This window comes from Protopterus annectens, chromosome 10.part0, assembly GCF_019279795.1.
Source record: "Protopterus annectens isolate FY-2018-M chromosome 10.part0, PAN1.0, whole genome shotgun sequence".
NCBI classification, from domain to species: domain Eukaryota; kingdom Metazoa; phylum Chordata; order Ceratodontiformes; family Protopteridae; genus Protopterus; species Protopterus annectens.
The window spans coordinates 1,788,820,825-1,788,843,108 of NC_056744.1; the positions used below are offsets into that span (position 1 = coordinate 1,788,820,825).

At 41.9% G+C, this 22,284-nt stretch overlaps 1 protein-coding gene across 3 annotated transcripts in view; it reads left to right on the top strand.

The window, feature by feature from the left end:
• Window positions 1-22,284, top strand: part of LOC122814026 (carbonic anhydrase 4-like) — a 329,800-nt gene that overhangs the window by 159,620 nt on the left and 147,896 nt on the right. For all 3 annotated transcript variants that reach the window (XM_044086610.1, XM_044086611.1, XM_044086612.1), the window contains one exon: window positions 9,665-9,813. In XM_044086610.1, coding sequence (XP_043942545.1) covers window positions 9,665-9,813 — 149 coding nt within the window. The remainder of the gene's footprint in view (window positions 1-9,664; window positions 9,814-22,284) is intronic.

Sequence of the window (22,284 nt, forward strand, 5' to 3'; positions counted from 1 at the left end):
TAAGAGTCACCAGCTGGAAGACTGCCTTAGCCTGAGCCCCCTCAGCTGATGGATCTTGGATGGTATCTCCAAGCTCTTTCAGGAGATCCCTCTGAAGATGGGTAAAGTGGCACAGGTAATTCAGGGACCGCATGGAAAAGGTCGCTGAAAAGAACATCCACTTCCCATATCTGTCCATCCTCCTGGACTCCTTGTTAGGGGGATGGACAGATGAAGAAGTTTCAGCCAACTCCTTCTTTGTGGCCGCTGCTACCACCATGGCATCAACGGGGACACCCTTGGTCAAGAACTGTTTGTCCTGCGGGGCAGTAATGAACTTGGCAGGTCAGTTCCACTGTGTCTGTAGCCATCCATGCCTTTTGAGCCACCACAGACATCAGTGGGTCGAAAGGCGGAGACACCCAGGAGGTGGAAGGTTGGGATCCAAACGCATCCAGGAATACAGACTCATCCTCGGAAGGGCTTAGGATTGTCCAGTTTCCCCTCTGCCTAAGCATCTCAAGGATGTCTGAGAAGGAGACATCTTCAGAGGGGGATCTTTGGGACCCTTCTGACTCCTCTAAGTCAGTATCCGATGTGACAGACTCGGGGGAGTCAACATGCTTCCTCTTGCATTTTCTCTTGCGAGGTGGCTCCTCTGAAAAATCAGGGGGGGGCCTCGGAAGAGGAGGATACACCCAAAGTGGTATCCTGGAGCACTGGATCCCCACGCTTGGGGTCTGGAAGAGGGGCAGAGGCTGATGCAGGCACCCTAGGGGGAGGAGCCGATGGGGTCAATTGTGGGACTGACTCAGGGGCCAGTACACTCCTCATCACCTCGAAGGCATTCCTGCCCGGACGTAGAAAAGGCTCAGGCTCCGAAGAAACCAGAAGCTCTCCCCGCACTGAGGGAGATGGCTCCGAGGCAGATGTGGGAGCTGAGCTCACCTGCGCCGAAGCACCGAGAGGGAGAGCAGGGTCGGACAAGGGTCTGATGCCACTCGCCCCCTCGGAGCCAACGAGGAGCCTCGGCGCCCAGTTCCCTCCAGGAAAGGTACCATGGAAGGGATCGGAGCCGACGATGGAACCGAAAGAGAGGGTATTGGCACCGACGGTTCCACGACTCGAACCCCAACGAACTCCGGCTCCGAGCTCATAGGAAGAGTCGGAGGAGGAATATCTACAGCTGTGGACGGAGCCGACTCCTGATGAGGAGGGCTGGACAACATTTTGGCTAGGGCCTGCGATTTTAAGAGCCTACTGACCACTCTTTCCAAGTCATGGTCTGAAAGTCTAGAGGACCGAGAAGAGTGGGATGATCGGTGACTACGCTCCGATTGGAGCAGGGGCAACTTCAGAGCCAAACGTATTGACTCCAAAGAAGGAGACCTGGATCTCTTTCACCTCTCAGCTGGCTCCGAAGACTGTGTTGGAGCCGACTGGGAGGGAGGGGCATCGGTTCCAGCCAGAGCCAAAATGGATTGTGTGGCTTCACCCAACAACGGCTCCGAACTGGGAGCCGATGGTTTAGGTGGCCTGGAAGATTTCACCGGCTGAGCCTTTGTGGGTGAATCTTGGGGTTTAAACATACCCCTCAGAATCAATTTATTTTTGCGCTCCTGCAGGACTCTTGGAAGGCATGACAGATCGAGCAAGAGTCCAGCAGGTGCACAGCGCCCAGACAATAAACACAAGAAGTGTGACCATCTGTCAGAGACATCTTCTGACAGCATGAGTCACACTTCTTGAATCCGGACGGTTTTGGATCCTTGGACATCCTAGGGAGAAAACCAAGGACAAGTTTCCACACAGATGGTTAAGGTAACCAACAGTAAAAGTTAACACTCTAAAGTTACCACAACCCACTACAAGTACCACTACAACCAAAAAATATCGAAAACTATCACTAAACACTAACAGTGATTCATTTAGAAGAAAATTTTTTTTTTTTTTTAAAGGGAGATAGAAAGAAAGGTTAACCTCTAACTTATAACTGAAAAATATAAAGGGATAGAGTGAAGCAAGTATAAATGAAATGAAGCAGTTCCAAATAATCTTAACAGCCACCAAATATTTAAAACTCCATCCAGTTTATTCTTAATACATGTACATCGGATAAGCGCTTTCACTGTAGTAGCTTCCTCAGATCCTTCTCAAATGAAATTAATACAGGTCCAATTATATATGGCAAGTAAAAACAATTATGGTAATTAGCCTGTTAAGTGACTGTTGCATCTTAGAAGGAGAAGGAAAAATGTGTTCTAAGTAAAATACACACTTATGTAACATAAAAATATATTTATAAATTCGGTATAATATATATACAAAAATAAATAAAAATATATATTTAATACATATAAAAACACATTTCATATATACTCATAAATTTTAATAATACCATACTAATCTCATCTAATATTCCTACGCTGTCTCAATTTCGGTTTTATAGAGGCTTTTTCATTCAGTCCTGACACCTCTAACTTAAATGGAAAGAACCTTCCTGTGGAAAAGGGAGAGAAGGGGGAGGGGAAACTCTCTAACTTAAACGAGTTTCTTAAGGAAGGGTAACGCTTATCTAGAAGAAAACTAGCTACAATACTAAAGTCTAACTAATGACTAATTCTACACTACCAATACAGTTTTTAACAAGAAAAAATACAATAATAATAATGAGGCTTATACGACCTGAGCCAGTAGAACAACCTCGCAGCAGAAGCGGCAAACAAGATCTGGGTATCTAGCGCCAGGCATCATGGGATATAGGGGGGCCTCGAGCCAGTAAGCAGCTCTTGAGCTTTTGAAGATGGCCAAGTCGAAACCAAGGATCTGCTCCGAACCAACCAGCAAGAATGAAAGCGAGATAGTTAACTTAACATCACATGCTTCACTTCTATGATGTTTATTGTCAAATAGCAAAGGAGAACACATGCTTCACTTCCGTGATGTTTATTGTCAAATAGCAAAGGAGTACACATGCTTCACTTCCATGATGTTTATTGTCAAATAGTAAAGGAGAACACGTTTCACTTCCATGATGTTTATTGTCAAATAGCAAAGGAGTACACATGCTTCACTTCCATGATGTTTATTGTCAAATAGCAAAGGAGAACACATGCTTCACTTCCGTGATGTTTATTGTCAAATAGCAAAGGAGTACACATGCTTCACTTCCATGATGTTTATTGTCAAATAGTAAAGGAGAACACATGCTTCACTTCCATGCTGTTTATTGTCAAATAGCAAAGGAGAACACATGCTTCACTTCCCAGATGTTTATTGTCAGATAGCAAAGGAGAACACATGCTTCACTTCCGTGATGTTTATTGTCAAATAGATTCTGTTTGGACAGAAAAAAACAATCTAGGGAATTTAATCTGCTGTTTGCATCCTCCTCTAAGGGAAAATTTTTCCAACCAGTTTGAAGAGTTACTTTGTCCAGATTGTTTTCCAATTGCATTACATGTGTGTAGTATCCTTTCTGTTTAGATGTCAGGGGCCATTCTGCATGAGCAGTAGTTACCTCCATGTCCTATTTTGGACACAGTTCCCTAGATGACATCTGTGCAGCAGCCACACAAGCTACTACTCAGAAATTTATTTCTCATTATAAATGTTGCAGATCAGCTTTTAGTTCCACCATACTGAGTAAAGTTCTCTCCTAAGACCACCTAGATGAATGGTTGGGGACTCTGTCCCAAAGATTGAGGTGGACAGAAAAGACAACATCAGATACAAAAGTTATGTACTTGCTACAATGCTAGATCCATATTTTCTTCTTCCCTCCATCTCAACAGTCCCTCCTTGTCCCACTTCCTTTTTTCAGCTATGACAGGAATAAGAGTAGATCTAGCAGGCCAGCCTGAGGTGCGCTCTGAGAACCATCTTGGTTTCTTAAAGGTTATCCTCCCCTCATTCATTGTATGTTGATTTAAAGTTTCCTTTTTATGGTAGCTTGGGTATTTATGTAGGGCAAACTTGAACTGAGGAGTTTTAGGTAAGCAGGGAATTATGGGAGAGGAGGCAGAGCCTTGGAGCTTGACGGTTCAAAGGTTGCCAGCTTTCGGATCCAAATACCTAAAGGTTGACACACACAAAAGAAGACAGCATGTATCTAGCATTATGTTATTTACATAACTTTTGTTTGTGATTCAAAAGTTGAAATGGGTAGTAAGAAGAGGCACAGTCTAACTCATTCCATTAATTTCCTCTACTGTCTTCTGCTTGCACCACAAAGGACAATAAAGAAGATATTGTTCCTCTTACATATTTTAAGCACAAGTTTGTGTGTGTATTGTTTTTGTGTCTGTTTCTGTGTATGTAAAAGAGTTGATTCGTAGAAAAATTGCATAAACAAAAAAGTCATGCTGGGGTATCAAGTTGATATTATTTTAATACATGATCTGAAGTAGTTAACTTAATTTTATCTGCAACCTGTGGGTATTTGCTTCCGTATCGGATCCGTGCCGGCAACTGTTTTTCTAGCATCTGCTCCAAGCTCTGAGTTCCTCCCCTACCCATAATGCACTACAATCTCCTACCTTCCCTCAGATCTCGTTTGCCATGCCAGTAGTGTGCATCGTGGTCTCCTTCGCTCTGAGCTCAGGGATAGTAAGTTTTATTAATATCTAGTCTCTTAGGTCTCTTAATTGTTTCCCTTCTCCCCCACTAGTATATCGCTTGTTCGTCAGTTAGTCCAAAAAAAAAAAAAAACATTTTTATCCTGGAAGACAGATTTCCTAGTTGCCATTACATCTGCTAGGAGGGTTTCTGAGCCTCAAGCTCTGTCTGCCGTGGCTCCTTATTTGGTCTTCCATAAGGATAGGGTCTCTCTCCGTACTAATCCTTCCTTCTTACCCAAAGTGGCATCTGAAGCAAACATAAACCAGTCCATTAATCTGCCTGTTTTCTTTCCTAACTTCCAAAACAAGGGTGAATACAAACTTCATTTGTTAGATGTTCATAGACAACTTCACTTCTATCTTCATAGAACAAAATCATTCTACAAGACTGACCAGTTGTTTGTTTCCTTTTCCAAAGCCTTTCTGGGGAAAGGCTATTTCTAAGGTTTCTTTGGCCAGATGGATCACTCTTTGTATTTCGCATGTCTACAAAGCAAAAGGTTTATCTCCTCCTGATATTGTTAAAGCTCACTCTACCAGGTCCATGGCGACTTCTGCTGCTTTTTGGTCTAGGGTTCCTTTGGACGACATTTGTGCAGCAGCAACCTGGGTCAATTCACATACCTTCATTTCCCATTACAAATTAGATCTGATTTCTAGGGGTAGAGCATCCTTTGGCTCTGCAGTGCTCAGGAATATCCTTCCATATGGACCTCCCAGGATTGGAGTAGCTGGGGACTCTGTCCCACAGGTTGCAGATAAAATGAAGTTAACTACTTCAGATAAAGAAGTTATGTACTCACCATAATTTCCAACTGAGTAGTTATACTTCATTTTTCTGCAACCTTCCCTCCCTCTGTCCCCAGGACCTTGTCCTGTCTTTACAGGTTTGGTTCATTGGGCTGAGTTTCTTATGTATTTAGTTGCAGCAAACTCGATCTGAGGGAAGATAGGAGATGGTAGTGCATTATGGGTAGGGGAAGGAGCTCGGAGCTTGGAGCAGATGCTAGAAAAAAAGTTGCGGATCCGAATACCCACAGGTTGCAAAAAAATGAAGTATAACTACTCAGATAGAAAGTTATGGTGAGTACATAACTTTTTTTTCATAGATGAATACTGAGTTAACTGCCCTAAAGGGCCATTTCAATCTTAGCCAATAACCCATGCTTAGAATCACAACCCTGTACTTTTTATTTGGAAGTTAAAGACGTTAACCATTATAGTTTCATAGTTACATAGTTTCATATTTTAGTACTAGGCTATCTGCCCTGGGGCATTTGTAAGCCTAGCCATAGTGATGTGGCTTTCGCCACCCCATAAAATGGTACAAAAATGTACAGAATAGATTTATAATACTGTGCCTCTGTCTAGTAGTGACACAGTGAAGGTCCCCTTATATAATAGAATTAGTTTACTGTGCCCCTGTCTAGTAGTGACACTGAGGAGACCCTTGGGGTAAACTTACGATCTCACATCCACTCATCAAGATTTCTCTTGAAGAGAGTCAGTGAGGGGCTCTGCCTAACATGAACTGGGATTCTGTTCCATAGCATGGGAAGCCTCTGGGATATGAATCTATCCCTCCAGCATGTCCTATTCATACTTGTGCCAAGGTTTAAGTCTTTAGCTCTCGTGGTTCTGATGGATTTGGATTTTTTGAGGTGGAGCATGTCCATCAGTTCCTGATTGGACATGGCCTTGTACGTCAGGCACAGATCACCTCTGAGCAGACGGTATGCTACTGAATAGAGCTGGAGTTTCTTTAGTCTGGCAGAATAAGACACATGTTGGGGACCCTTGATCCTCTTGGTGAGGTACTTTTGTGGTCTCTCCAGCTGTTGCAAATGCCGGGTGAGGTACATACCAAATGGGGCATTGTACTCAATCATGGGTCTGATGAGGGAGGAGTATAGGTGTACAATGACATCCTTGGATCTGGATGTGAATCCCTTCATGATAAGGTGTGCAAGGTAGAATGTCTTTCTAACCACTTTGGCAACGTGGGTGTCAAATGAGAGGTCACTGTCGACTTGGGTCCCCAGGTCCCTGACCACTTTTTCCGTACTCAGTGGGTTGCTGTCTATGTGATAATTTCTGGGTACTTTGTTTTTCCCAAAGGGGATGACTATACATTTTTTGGCATTTAGTTTAAGGCCATGACTCTGGCACCAGTTGTCTGTTTCTGTGAGGCCTTTTTGTAGGATGTATGTGTCCGCTGGTGTATCGACTATGGCGCCTAGTTTGCAGTCATCTGCGAACTTTGTCAGCCACAACCCTCCCATGTTTGCTTTAACATCTGAGAAATAAATGCCGAACAAGAGGGGTGCCAGGACAGATCCCTGTGGGACACCACTTGTGACTGGCTTTGAGTCTGACATTGCTCCAGCGATTTTAACTTTATGGGTTCTGTCCTTTAGCCAGTTTGCAACCCATCTAGTGACATAAGGGTTTACATTTAAGCTGTTGAGCTTATCTATGATGCCTGAATGGGGTATTGTGTCGAAGGCCTTAGTCAAGTCCAGGTAGGCTGTATGGACTGCTTTGCCCTCATCAATGGCTCTAGTGACTGTTTCGAAAAAGTCAACCAGGTTCAAAAGGCAGGATCTGCCCTTTACAAAGCCGAACTGGGTTATGGTAAATCCACCCTATGTCTTATAATAAACAATACACTTGATTATGAATTGTGATTAGGGGCAGTGGTAGAGTTAGGGTTAGCACACATGAGTAAGGTGCGACAGGGGCTTTGCTTACTTATGTGTGTTAACTTTAACCATACTCCTACCTTTAATCTCAACCTACATATTAGGATACTAAATAGTTTTCCCTTATAGTACCATTAGACAAGACAGATACAAATGCATACTTCAGACGCACCAATACCAAAATACAACTTCTATCTATCCACTTCTCTCTAACCTACCCCACAAAATACACACACACACACACACACACACACACACACACACACACACACACACACACACACACACTTCAACCCCAATGCCAAAATTTCTGTTGCAGAAGACATACACATTCAACCCCAATGCAAAAACTTCTGTTACAAAAGAGACACACGCATTCAACCCCAATACCAAAACTTCTGTTGCAAAAGAAAGTTACAGTATTGCTAACTACCCCACTCCAGTTACCTTATATTCAACAATTCACAATTCAACTACTTCACCACTTGGGTACATTCAACCATTTTTATTACCAAATACTGTGGGACAAAACTGCCTGCGACCAAAAGTTCTGCACATATGTATGGGTTTACGTCAGATAATTGAATTTTTGGAAACTTGAACTTCATATGGTCAAGGCCATATGTTGGAGTTTCCAAAAACTCAAAGCATTTGTATAGAGATCGTGGTATGGTGAGGACTGGGGAATGTACCCTTTTTCCTATTGTTGTGCAAGCTTGGAGTTGGTGTATATAATTTGCAATGGGTGCACCTCCCCCATATGGGGGGGGGGCTTGCCTCTCCTTCAGAAATGCATTTTTTGTTGCTTTGTTTAATTTGGAAGCTTGCACATATGGTCTTCACCATATGAAGGTCGAGTTTCCGAAAACTTAATATTCTAACACAAACCCATTTATATATAGTTGTGTGTGCATATGTGCTCATATACATATTTGCCATATATGCATGCACATTTTATTCTGTATTTATGTGTTATATCAATAATATTTTTCAATAATAAAAGATATTTTTGACAAAAGAATGTAAGTCTGCTGTTGGACAGTCAAATAGCACTGAATTAAATGCAGCTACCATAGCTTGGCTTCTGTGTTTATAGGTTATTACTAGGCGTGCAGTCCAAGAGACCCATTTATCTCAGAGTACTGATGGACAAAGTGACTTGTTCAGCATCACATTATAGACAAATGAAGGAGAAAGACTGAAACCCTGTACCTTTGGTACAAGAAGCAGTTCATTAACAGAGCTTTAATCCTCTGTGCTAACTGCCAGACAGCTTACCAGAAGACTTCAGTTGCTTTCTTTCTGTATTTGACAATGGAATATCAGTGTGGCATCGTCAGAAAGCCAGAATGTGAGAGAGGAGGGGCTGTAACAGAAAGCCAGGCTGTGAGAGGAGGTGCTGTAACAGAAAGCCAGGCTGTGTGGCATCAAGTCAAAAAGCCAGAATGTGAGAGAGGAGGGGCTGTAACAGAGATCCAGGCTGTGAGAGGAGGTGCTGTAACAGAAAGCCAGGCTGTGTGGCATCAAGTCAAAAAGCCAGGATGTGAGAGGAGGTGCTGTAACAGAAAGCCAGGCTGTGTGGCATCAAGTCAAAAAGCCACAATGTGAGAGAGGAGGGGCTGTAACAGAGATCCAGGCTGTGAGAGGAGGTGCTGTAACAGAAAGCCAGGCTGTGTGGTATCAAGTCAAAAAGCCAGGATGTGAGAGGAGGGGCTGCAACAGAAAGCCAGGCTGTGAGAGGAGGTGCTGTAACAGAAAGCCAGGCTGTGAGAGGAGGGGCTCTAACAGAAAGCCAGGCTGTGAGAGGAGGGGCTGTAATTTTTCCTTGCATATTTGCTAGTTGAATTAAAAAAATGAAGTAATATCCCAGGAAGAGGATGGACTTAGCATTCAAGTGGTGCTTCTTCTGTCCATATAGTCTATAGATAGTGCTTAGCATGAGTGCACCCTGCAGTAAAATACCTTTATGTAGTTGATCTAATAGGAAGCACTGCAGATGTATGCATTAAAGGAGACAGTTTGTCGAGAACCAGCTTATTACTTGTCACATTCATGGAGTAGGAACACCTTCCCCAGAAACCATGTGGCCCTTGAGAATGGTTATATTGGAGTATAGATGGGGTGCAGCCCCACAAAAGACAGAGATGGAGGTCTATACAAAACTTTAGCATGCACCACTTTTACAGTGGTGCATCTCAATGAGCCCCTCATTTGATACAGCAGTAGGGATAGCAAGTAGTTGATGGGAGGCTAGCCTCAGAACAGAAAGAAAGGAAAGCATATGCAAAAGAGCCGATTTATACTTTCTTTTATACTATTCATTTGCACTTATGAAATGTTTCTTTTTATTGGTGTCATGTGCAGTTCAGGTCGATTTTGCAGATGGAGTAACAATTTCTGGTGGAGGACTCAATGAAACGTTCAAGGCTTTGCAGTTTCATTTGCACTGGGGGAATGGTTCTTCTGTATACGGCTCTGAACACACTCTAAATGGCTGCGGTTTTCCCATGGAGGTAAGGAAACCCATTTCTCAATAACTGACAGTATACTGAAAGACCAGTGGATTGTTAGTGTCACTGTTCGTCACAGTACTTCATTTCATTTGCTGACTTGTTATGTCTACTTGCTGTGCTGTTATTGCCTGCTACACTTCTCACTCTAGGTTGTTGAGAATTTTCTTTATTTTAACTTACTTTTGGTTATTGTTTCTGTAACTCTTTTAAGGTAAATTTTAGTGTTTGTAAACAGTGTCCAATGTTTTTGCAAACTTTTATTTACATCTTTACTTTCCAAACCTTTTTAGGAAGAGAGATGCCCATGCTATGTGTCAACTATCAGCCTTCTCCATCACTGTGGAAGGGTTGACCAGGATGTGCCATCAATTAGATATCCATTAGGGGTGGTTTGACATTTTTTTTTTCTTTTAGCCCTGCTAGCTCTGCTTATGCCTGGCTTGCAGAGCTGGAGGGGAAGTGTAGTGGACTATCCACTATGGTCGTCCTTTATTTCCTCAGTGGACATTGACAGGAATCAGCCCTACCCCCTCTCCCCTCAAGCATGGGAAATGGTTTCCCCAGTTTCACCAGAAAACTTTCACTTCCCCATTTGCTCCCGAGCTTAAACCACCCACCTCACCCCCTGGGAGAGGCAAGATGTTCTTGCCGTTTCACTCCTCTCCCTCCCTGCCAGACTCCTGCAGTGCCAGGGCCACTAATCAACCAGTGGTCACCTGGTCACAGTAAGGCCTCCATCTTTCTGTGCCACAGAGTTTTTTCCCAGAAAGCATCAGTGCAGTAATATAAAGGATGGATAATTTGTGTAGTCAGGATTACCTTGCACAGAGGTTTATTTTATCAATGTCATCCTCAGCACCAGTTTTATATTTTAGTGTGTTGACTGTCCTCTTGACCTTTTTGACCTCCTCAGGGAAATTCCTTTGGGATTCCCAGAACATCAAGGCATGTAAACAATGAATCACTGTGCCATGCTGCATCTACTCCAGTAGCTCCTACAGCATCTTTTCTATGTGGCCACAAATATGACTCTGTTCTTGTGGTATCTGTACAGATGGCTAACGTAAGGCCACCCAGTGCTAGTCTGTATCACAGCAAGACATTTTCCCCTGTTTTTCTTCTCATCTCCTCCTCCTTCTCCCATTCTCCAGCAAACGTAACACAGTGGTAGTGATCCAGTGAGATGAAGCTCTGTGTTTTGTGCAGCTAAATCCATTGCTGGTGGCATTATAGCTATGCAACCATACCTGCGTTTCTGCAGTCAGCAGTTACATTTTCATTGGTGATATTGGTGAACAAGGACTAGAAAGGGACTTGGACCCCGGAACCTTGGTCATAGATTTAGTGTATAGAATTCTAATGTGTAGGATTGAACACCCAATTAAAGCACAGCAAATGGAGACTTCACACTATAGCAAAATCAATTACCTCACAAGTAAAATCAGCGTGCACTTGCATGTTTAAAACATTATGCTCACCACCATCACTGCAGTGGTAGCAACTTCTCAAACTTAATAGAATGTGTAATAATACTTTAGCAACAAAAAGCAGAATGTTCCATATTTTAGTTAATTATCTTTTTCTGCTGCCAGCTTTGGTGTCCAGAAGCTACATACATCCAGAGGGATAAGAAGAAAAGCACATTACATCATGGATACTTAAAGTGGAATAATCTGCACACTGCATTATTTACTGCTGACACCTTGTCACGTACACTCACACACACACACACACACACACACACACACACACACACACACACACACACACACACACACATATATGTGCACATACACACACACACACACACACACACACATGCTTATGGAAGTATACTGCCTGTACATTATTATATACTGATGTGTGCCTGTCCACAGTATTCTTTAGCCTTTCTTCCTTCCTCTCTCCAGCAATGTACTTCCTGTCATAGTGGACTTTATTTGCACACCTGTTCCAGTCTGATGCTCTCTTCCCTGGAAGGCCTCCAAAACCACACACAGTGCTGCAAGTGTAGTCTTACCAGCACCCTGTACTATGGAAGAACAAACAACAACAATACAGACTCCTGCTATGTACTCCCAACATCCTGTTGCTGCAGTCACACTGCATTATATGGCCGAGTTGGGGTGATGATCACTCTTGGAACTTTAATTTCTGAAGGCTGCCTGTATGATCGCATCAGAATGAATTTCACACTCGCTGTTTTTTATGAGGGGAAGCTCCACACCTTTCCATACAGAGGGATTTCAAAATATCTTTTCTGAGTCTCCCCACATTGAAGTTAAGGTTCATCACCTTCCCCAATTTGAAACATCAGGCCTACCAAGTCTGTCTTCCCATGGGCGGGTTTTATTCCATAGTACATACCCCATTTTTGCTACTCATTATTGTCAAAATACACTCCATGTACACTAAAAACATTTGATAGGATACAATGGAGCTAGCTTTGGAGGGTAATGAATACATTTTACACAAAGAATTTATAAAGACTCCTTAGCAGCTATTAAATTATGAGACGTGGCTCTCCTAAACGTTTTGTCTCCAAAGAGGCACAGGGCAATGGTGTCCACTTTCCTCTTTCTGTTTTCACTATATTTAGAGCCTTTGGCATGAACAGATTAGGCCGCTGGGCATGAGAGGTTTTTCTTGGAATGGCCATGAGCAGAAGTTGGCATTATAGGTTGTTGATCTTATAGTTTACATAACAGATCCAGAGCAAGGGGTTCGCACCCTTTTTAGTACATGTTGAGGAAGTGCCCATTAATCTCAGGTTACAAAATAAGTGAAAAAAGTAACAGCAGCTAATTATGTGCCCATTAATCTCAGGTTACAAAATAAGTGAAAAAAGTAACAGCAGCTAATTATGTGCCCATTAATCTCAGGTTACGAAATAAGTGAAAAAAGTAACAGCAGCTAATTATGTGCCCATTAATCTCAGGTTACAAAATAAGTGAAAAAAGTAACAGCAGCTAATTATGTGCCCATTAATCTCAGGTTACGAAATAAGTGAAAAAAGTAACAGCAGCTAATTATGTGCCCATTAATCTCAGGTTACGAAATAAGTGTAAAAGTAGGTTTGGTCTTGGCCCGTGCCAGTCTTTTGTTTCTCATCATTCTGTGTGCACCTTATCAGGTTTGGTCTTGGCCAGTACCAGTCATGTTTGCCATCATTCTATGTGTACCTTATCAGGTCTGGCCTTGGCCCAAGCCCGTAATGTTTCTCATCATTCTCTGTGTACCTGATCAGGTCTAGTGTTGGCCTGTGCCCCTCATGTTTTCCATCATTTTGCATATACTTGATCAGGTCTGGTCTTGGCCCAGGCCTCTCACGTTTCCCATCATTCTGTGTGTACCTGATCAGGTTTGGTCTTGGCCCGGGCTCCTCATGTTTCCCATCATTCTGTGTGTACCTGATCAGGTTTGGTCAAGGCCCGGGCTCCTCATATTTCCCATCATTCTGTGTGTACATTATCAAGTTTGGTCTTGGCCCAGGCCTCTCACGTTTCCCATCATTCTGTGTGTACCTGATCAGGTTTTGTCATGGCCTGGGGCCCTAATGTTTCCCTTCAAATTCCCATGTGGCAGGGCACCAGGAGACTTGCTGAAGCTCCAAGTACACAGCATCTACTGAGTTCTGTTTATGGGTGACTGTGTGTTAGAACTATATCTGCTTAGTCTGTTATAATCCTTGCTGTGGCGCACCGAACTACTGCTTATTAGCCAGGCCACCGGCCTCCATATCCTGCCCTGCAACAGCCATTTTCATCATTTTCTTCTGAAGAGAAAACAAAAGAATGTAAACAACCTTGAACTGCTCACTTCCTTTCTGACTTCATTATAGAGACTCTGCAGTCTTTCATAGCATCTTAGGAGTTCAAGGAAAATCTGTTTTTATTCCTTTCATAGTATCTTTCAAACACAAAATTGAGAGGATGAGTGCTAGAGTGATAGCAGATGAGAGCTGCACCAGGACTGTAATACAGCATTTCCCCTTTCATGGGTTCATTTTCATATGCATCCTTTACAATGCAATTTGTGAGACAAGTGCCTCCAAGCTATTAGTGGCCTTCCCCAGAATATAAAACAATATGAAAGTCTTGGGTGCAGGTACCGGAAGTTACAAAGTTGAAGAAGTTGTATCTCATGTGACTATGTTTGCTGTCCAGGAGGCTGATAATAGGTTCATAGGTGTGTACTAGGCTAATGGTCCTGGACCCTTTACAAGCCTATCCCCAAAAAATTGCCCAGGCACTGTGCCACCCAGTGTTAGTTCACAGTGCCCCTATCCAGGGGGCAAATGGAATGATCCTTGGAGTGAACTTTCTGTTACCCATCCACTCGTCAAGATTTCTTTTGAAGAGGGCCAGTGAGGTGCTCTGCTTGACATGAATGGGAAGCTTATTCCAGACTATGGGCAGTCTTTGGAACCTGTCCTTCCAGCATGTTCTGTTAATTTTGGTAATGGGGTTGTGATCTCTGGAACATGTGGCGCAGGGGGATTGGGATTTCTTTAGGTGTAGCATTTCACATAGGGTTGGGTCGGACGTGGCTTTGTAACTCAAGCAGACATCACCTCTAAGTAGATGATAAGAAACTGAGAACAGCTGAAGTTTCTTGAGTCTGTCCACATAGGACATGTGTTTAAGGCCTAGGGTCCTTTTTGTGAGGTACGTTTGTGGCCTTTCCAGCTGTTGTAGGTGTCTGGTCAGGTTCATGCCAAACGGTCATTGGACTAATGAGGGATGAGTAGAGAGGGATGATGACCTCTTTCTTTCTTGATGCAAAACCTTTGGTTATAAGATGTGCCACATAGAAGGACTTTCTGACCACAGTGGCAGTGTGGTGGTCGAAGGTGAGTTGGCTGTCGATCTGCGTGCCTAGATCTCTTATGGTCCCTTCAGTGTCCAGTGGGCTCCCATCAATGTGGTAATTCATGGGAACTGAGTTTTTTCCAAAGGAGATGAAAACGCATTTTTTGGTGTTAAGCTTCAGGCCATGGTTCCGACACCAGCCATTGGTCTCAGGGAGGCCCTTTTGTAGGATGTCTGCATCACTTGGGGAGTTAATAATGTCTTCTAGCTTGCAGTCATCAGTGAACTTGGTCAGCCAGAGTCCTTTTGTGTTGGCCTGGACTTCTGAGAAGTAGATGCCAAACAGGAGAGGGCCCAGGACTGAGCCCTGTGGGACTCCACTCATGACTGGTCGACAGTCTGACTTGGAATCCACAACTTTTACTCAGTGGGTCCTGTCTAAGAGCCAGTTTGCAACCCACCTAGAGATGTAAGGATTGATGCCTAGTTTGGTGAGTTTATCAATGATACCTGAGTGGGGAATGGTATCAAAGGCCTTGGGTAGGTTGAGGTTGGCTGTATGCACTGCCTTACCCTCATCCACAGCCTTGGTGACTGCCTCAAAGAAGTCAACCAGGTTCAGCAGGCAGGATCTCCCCTTGACAAAGCCAAACTGTGTGGGGTCAACAGTTTGGAGATTGCCTATATCTTTGTTAAGCAGGTCCATGAAAATGCGCTCCATAGCTTTGCATACCAGACTCGTCAGGCTAATGGGGCAATAGTTCCCAGTGTCTGTAGTTGCTCCCCCTTTATGGAGCGGGATGACTGAAGCAGTGCACCATTCATTAGGGACATACCCTGAGGTAAGGCTGTGACTGAACAGGACACACAGATGTGGTGCCAGTTCATTTTGTAGCTCATGTAGGACACAGCCAAAGATATTATCATGTCCCATGGATGCTGTATTCTTGGCTTTGGACAATGCAGCTTTTACCTGTGCTGCAGAAATGGTGGGTACCAGGCTTTTTTCTGGTATTGTGATAGGGTGCTTGGGGGGGGTAAAGTTGGCCCTGAATCTGTTGGCCAGTTTGTTGGCTATATCTGTTGGCTCAGTATAGGAGATGCCATTGTGCAGTAACTCAGAGCAAATCTGAGTATTGCCTGTGAGGTTTTTGATATAACTATAGAAGGCTTTGTGGCTTGACTGATAATGTCACTATACCACTTCCCTATAATATGTTATCTGGGGAGGGGCATTAGATAAGAGGAGCGGCTGCTGATAATGTCACTATACCACTTCCGCATAATATATTAACTGGGGAGGGGTGTCAGATAAGGGGAGTGGCTGTATTATGACCTTCCCAATGTTAAGAGCACTGGATCCAGGTTTAAGGTTATACTTTCCCAGTTTCTGAGCAGCTGAACATGTTATGACACCATACAAGTTATACTGCAGTGCATGAGGCATTAAGATATATGTTTAAGGTGATGACCTGTCCCTCATTGCATAGGACATTCCATAGTTCAGCAGTTGTGCACTGCAGAAAAAAAATAAAATAAATGTGCTGCTATTTAGGGCAATAATTATTTTCTAATTTTCCCAGGACTGTTGCATAGAATAATTTTATTTTTGGAAAAAAATAGAAAGGTTGGCCCTTTGAACTGATGGTGTGCAATGTGTCCTGTAAAATGTCATGTTTCTTTAAGAAATGGGGTTGGGAGGGTGGCCTAATGGTTAAGGTGTTTGCCTTACAAACACAAGGTGCAGGGTTTGAATCTCACAAGGAATAATTGGCTAGGCTTAAAAATGGCTCGCAAGGGCAGTTAGCTTAGTACTAATCTATGAACCTATGAAATGTTCCACTTTGGGAATTGGAAAAGGTGTCAACCCTGTGTACAAGGAAATAAAAACAGCAGCTCCATGATCAAAGCATAAGTGTTGTGTGATCAGCACTGTTAAGAGTGATTGCAAAACAATATATTAGTTAAACAGGATGGACTTCTGGAAGACTTGCAGCATGTTAAGGGGAAAAAAAGCATGAAGCATTTTTCCAGAGGGCAAGCCCAGTAACACCCCTCTCTTACATGGGATGCTGCTTTTATAGTCTAAGTCTAGAATCCCTGCATTTCAAGGAAAGAAGAAATTCCTGTGATGCTGCAACCTTGAGCTTAGATAGCAAATAACCAGAATCACTTATTAGTGATCCCATGGAAATGTTTCTAACATTAGAGCTTTGTACTTAAGCACGGATGTTCCCAGCATTACCACTTCTAATGTTAGTAGTAGTGCAGTATTTATAACATTGTAGCACTTTTGCATATTCCCAACATCTGTTGTAAAAAATATATTTCTGTGTGATCAGCTTGAGAAAGTATCTGGTGTATAAAGGATGTGTTTGGTAGCTAGTACTCCCTAGTGGTGTCAGGCTGTACTCCATGTACATCGTTCATCTTTCTAAGCCCTACAGATAAAGCATTTGTTACGTTATTTTATGTCTTGGGGCACAGAACCGTCTGCTTTAAGTTTCTTATCTCAACAGTGCATATGATTGTTTATATATCTATGCTTGTGTAATTGTTAATTTTTACAAGGTGCCTTAATTAGTCTAACCATTTTCACTTACCCTCCCAACTTCATCTCTAGTTTGGAAAAAGGAAAAAAGTAAGCATGAGTCACAAACAGTATTAGTAGCATAAGACAGAACTCCTGCAGAGGTGACTGGACTGAAAACAACATACAGTGTTATGTAGTGTGCCTTCGGTCTCCAGTAAACTACATATGTCATTAAACAGAAACCTCTCAAATCGCATGATTTGTTCTAACACAGCTGCTGGTGTCACACTGATTTCTCATATGCAGAACCAGCTGCAAAGCTGAGCTGTTAGCTGCTCTACGCTGTACAGTCAGTTGGACAGAGAAGCAATTTAATTAGCCAATCAGAAAATACATGCAGGTTATCCTGTCAGTCATATCAGCAGGATCTCATTGATGAGTTAGAGTGCAGTGTATTTTGTAAGATCAGATTTTACAAGTGACCAAACATTGTGTTAACTTGGAATTCCTTTTTTGTACCCCCAGGATAAGAAGGGATATGTGGCATACTAACCCCCCCCCCCAATTGCACATATTGTTTAGTCAGCATCAGCTAGAGAAACCAAACTATATGGCTGCTGTACTTAGCCCCTCCCACACCATCCCAGGGGAAGGATAGAACTGGTTCGGAATTCCAATGCATCACAAATTCATAAGGGTTCAGCACAGCGCCACTGTCTGCCTAATAATGTTTAAGAAAAGTGGGTTTGAAAGGACAAAACTACATGGTTCCATTAAGGATAGAACCACAGTCCAGCTTTAAAAATATCTCTCACTTGATCATTGCAGCTGGCAATGATTGCCTGTTCTTTTATGTTCCATGTTATTTTCTGAGCATCATTGACTAATCAGAGCTGGTCATGACAAAAATAATTTCTTTTGTCATTTTGTATGTTTAGTGGTTTCGTAGTGAGCAAATTAAGGGTCTGTATTACAAGACCGAAGATGCACTCATTTGAATGTGTGTTGATCGAACATAAAAGGCTGAAAACGCAAAATATCAAAGCGGCTGTTAAGCAAAGTCTTTCCCTGGGAAAGAATTCACTTGGCCACTTTGGTACTTTGCCATTTTCGGCACTGTAGTATGGTCTCGAAGTTGGTATATTTAAGTAGGGGGTGTGGGGGGGGGCGAAGCCTCCCCACTTAATGTAATGTTTGAAATTGATTTTTATTTATTTATTTTTTTGTTGGAACAGCGATTTTTTGTTCCCTTGGAAAAAAATCTCTGTTCTGACACTTGACGACATTAAGCTTTCACTTACACAGGGTCGATTAATCACCGTTCACTTTTTTAAGCGTTCATGATTTAATATAGACCCCAAATTAATGTAGACAGCATTGTTAACCCAAGCTTCAGCGTATTCACATGAATGTGCTTGGAGTGAATGACTAATAAGGTAACAAACAGACTGTTAAATTGGCTGTATGCTGCATAGCCAGGTCTGTTTCCCAAAACTGTCTTACAAACTGAGGATCTTAGATGCATAACTATCAAAGATCACTAGGCTGTCCAAGAAAAAAGATAACTGTGTTTTGCGGAGACCTTACCCAGTCATCAGGAACAAAACAGTAAGCTAATTTAAGTTTTGATAACCTGTAGTGACAGCAAGATAGAATCTGTAGTGAATGTAAAATTGGTGGGTGTCATTCAGGTTGTATGCCAGTATGAAGCATTAGCAGACATCAGGAACCTTCCTCAAGGTCCGAATAGAGAGCTGATAAATCAGCAAACAAAGGAGAGTAGTATTGCCAGAAATGAATTCACCTAAAGTCTTGGTGAGTACCTTTACGAGGTGGACTCTCTTTTTCACAAAATCTCACAAAGGCGACACTGATATATAGACTGTATTTTATATAGCGTATATCATGGACAGAAGTAGGTTAAACGATAAAAAAAAGAGCTGGGTGCACAAGACCAGAGATTTAAAAAAGTGCCCAATCCTGGTAGGTGCACTGATACCATGGCTGGAAAAAAATGACAGTGTCGAATACTCAAGACACGGAAACATTCCTGCAATGGGAGTAGGTCAGGCTCAGGGGGAGGATGGCCCCTCTGTTGTAGAAGGAAGTAGTAGTCCACAAAAAAATCACAAAAACTGATAGGTTAAAAAAGAGCCATAAAGATGATAGAGTGGACTGTTTAGGATAAGAAAGAAATTACATATTTTATTACTATTATGCAAGAAGCCCAGAACTTCCTGAAAGAAGATATGCAAAAAGATTAAGAGAGAAATTAGAGGAAAGAAAAATACTTGCACAAGAAAAGCGGTCAGAAGTTTCAAATAAAAATTTGTGTTCATGAATACATTAATTTGTGTTCATTAATTCATAAATGATTTATGAAAAACATTATGTAGACCAAGAAATCTTGGGCTGTTTGGAAAAAGCAGCTACCAAGGAAGTGCAAAAATATAAAGAACAAAATCTAGTATTAAAAAATATATGGAGATGGGAAAGAAAGAGAGATCTAATATGGTGCACAATTTATGCAAAGGAAAACACCAAATTAATCAATGCAAAAAAGGAGCTCTGAAGATATTCAAAAAGAAATATAGGCAAAGGCATCCAGATATGGAAAATATCACAATATAAAACATAAGATCACAAAGAGGGAGTACAGAACAAAAAAATACTAAAGTAGAAGTTAGAAAATGGAAGCTGAAGTTACGGAATACCTGCGATGTGAAGCATTTAGAGTAGAAAGTTTAACACAAGTTTATATCACTGCAGGATGGAATAACAAGTCCCCCAAGTAAGGAAAAACAGGAGGAGCAGGAGACGTGAAGAAGAAATATGGACATGGGAAAGAAAAAGAGATTTAATGTGCTGCAATATTTATGCAAAGAAGAAAGCAAAACTAATCAATACAAAAAAGATAGCACCAAAGATATTTGAAGAGAAATATAGGCAGTGGCATCCAGATGTGGAAAATTTTACAATACAAAAAATAAGAAAATGAAGAAAAGTAGAAAAGGAGATTAGGAATGCAGGAATAAAAGACCCAGAAAAGGAGGCTATGGATTACCTGCGAAGTGAAGGATGCAGTGTAAACAGTCTAGCTCTGATAACACCAAAGCAGGACAGAGCAGTGGATCCCCAAATTAAGTAGGAACCAGTGGCGCAGGAAACATCTGATCAGTTGCCATATGAAGATACTTTGGAGCCTTCCGCAGGAATCCAGTACAAAAGTTTAGTTGGAGTTGCACAGCAAGGGAAGGAACAGGAAATTGTGGCAACTCTTGAGGCAGTCAGTGTTGTAGAGTGATAAGCCAATTAGTTCCCATATGAAAGAGCAACAGATAATGCAAGATGAAACTGGAGAGAATGTGGCACAGGAAGATACTCTGGAACTTTCTACAGAATGCTACAGGAAATGGAGAACAAAGTATGTGCCCTCAGTTTATAAGAGAAGAGTTGCTTGATTTAATAGAGATGGGCAGACATATTAAGATCAATGAAAGAAATAGACTACAGGAAGTCAATAAAACCGGAAAAGTTAGAAGTTTGATAAAAACAAATGAACGCAGTAATTAGGACTGTTCACAGAAATCCATGCAGAATAACAGACGTAAATAGGATATACTACTGTGCAGCTAAGTTTATAACAGAAAAAAGGTTTTATGGCAAAAATACAAGGCAGTAAGGGAAAGGAATGGGAGAAATCAAATGCCATCATGGAAGTATCAAATAGAGAAAACTATAAAGCAATTAAGATGAGAAGTGTCACTGTTTGAAGAGTATAGAAGAGGGAACAGATCAACAAAAATACTCAGAAAGATAGATGCGATAAAGGCAATGTGCAGTATCAGAAGAGATCAACAGATTAATAAGCTAAAAAATATCAGCACAGGCAAAAAAACGTAGAAGATATGCTGATAAGTATAAAGGAAAAGTACAAAATAAGCAATTTATTGATGACCCAAACATATTTTATAGAGAACTGGGAAACAAGGTAAATGGAATTGAAACACTGTCAAAAAAAAGAAGGTACAGGTACATTTTGTAGAAATATCTGAAAATCCTGTGGAACAACAAAGATGCTGAATGGATAGAAGAAGTAAAAGAAAGAATAAGAAGTTTAAAGGTACAGGACATGAATGGGAAGAAATAACGGCCAGAGAGATTGAAACAAAGTTAAGAAAAGCTCCTAATTGGAAAACCCCAGGCCCAGATGCAGTACCCAACTTCTTGCTAAAAGTGTTAACATCTATAGATGAAGATTTAGCCATGAGTAAGAACTATTTATATGCACACCCTGAATAGACACCAATCTGGTTAACAACAAGTAAAATAATACTCCTACTTAACAGCAAACCTGCAAGCTATCATAGGTTCATAGGTTGGTACTAGGCTATCAGCCGTAGGGCCTATACAAGCCTAGCCATAACAATTCCCTGGGTATTTCTTCCTGCACTATTTACTTACCTGGACCGCTGTCTAGCAGGGAGACTGACATGATCCCTGGGGTGTATTTCCTTTCTCCCATCCAATCATCAAGGTTCCTTTTGAAGAGGGCCAAAGAGGCACTCTGCTTGACATATATGGGCAGTTTATTTCAGAGTCTGAGGAGTCTCTGGGTCAGGAACCTATCCCTCCAGCATGTTTTGATCATTGTGATAACAAGGTTTAGATCCCTGAAGCGTGTGGCTCTGAGGAATTGGGATTTCTTTAAGTGTAGCATGTCCAACAGCACTGGGTTTGACATGGCCTTGTATGTTAAGCAGAGATCGCCTCTGAGTAGACGATATGCGACAGAGTATAGCTGGAGTTTTTTAAGGTGGTCAGCGTAGGGCATCTGCTTTAGGCCTGTGATTCTTTTAGTGATTCTTTTATTGATCAATAACTTGCCTTCCGTCTATGTATAAACTATACACTAGAATTGATGCCAGCAGAGTTTAATGCCATTTAGAAGAAAACTCCATCATGGCAATAGAACAAAAGGGTAGCAGAAGAAATTCATATGGAAAAAAGGATCATTTGTTATAAAGTTATAATGGAGAACTGTAAAAAGGGGAAGAATCTAAGTATGGTATAGACAGATTACAAAAAAGCATTTGACGTGTCCCATATTCATGGATAAAAGAGTGC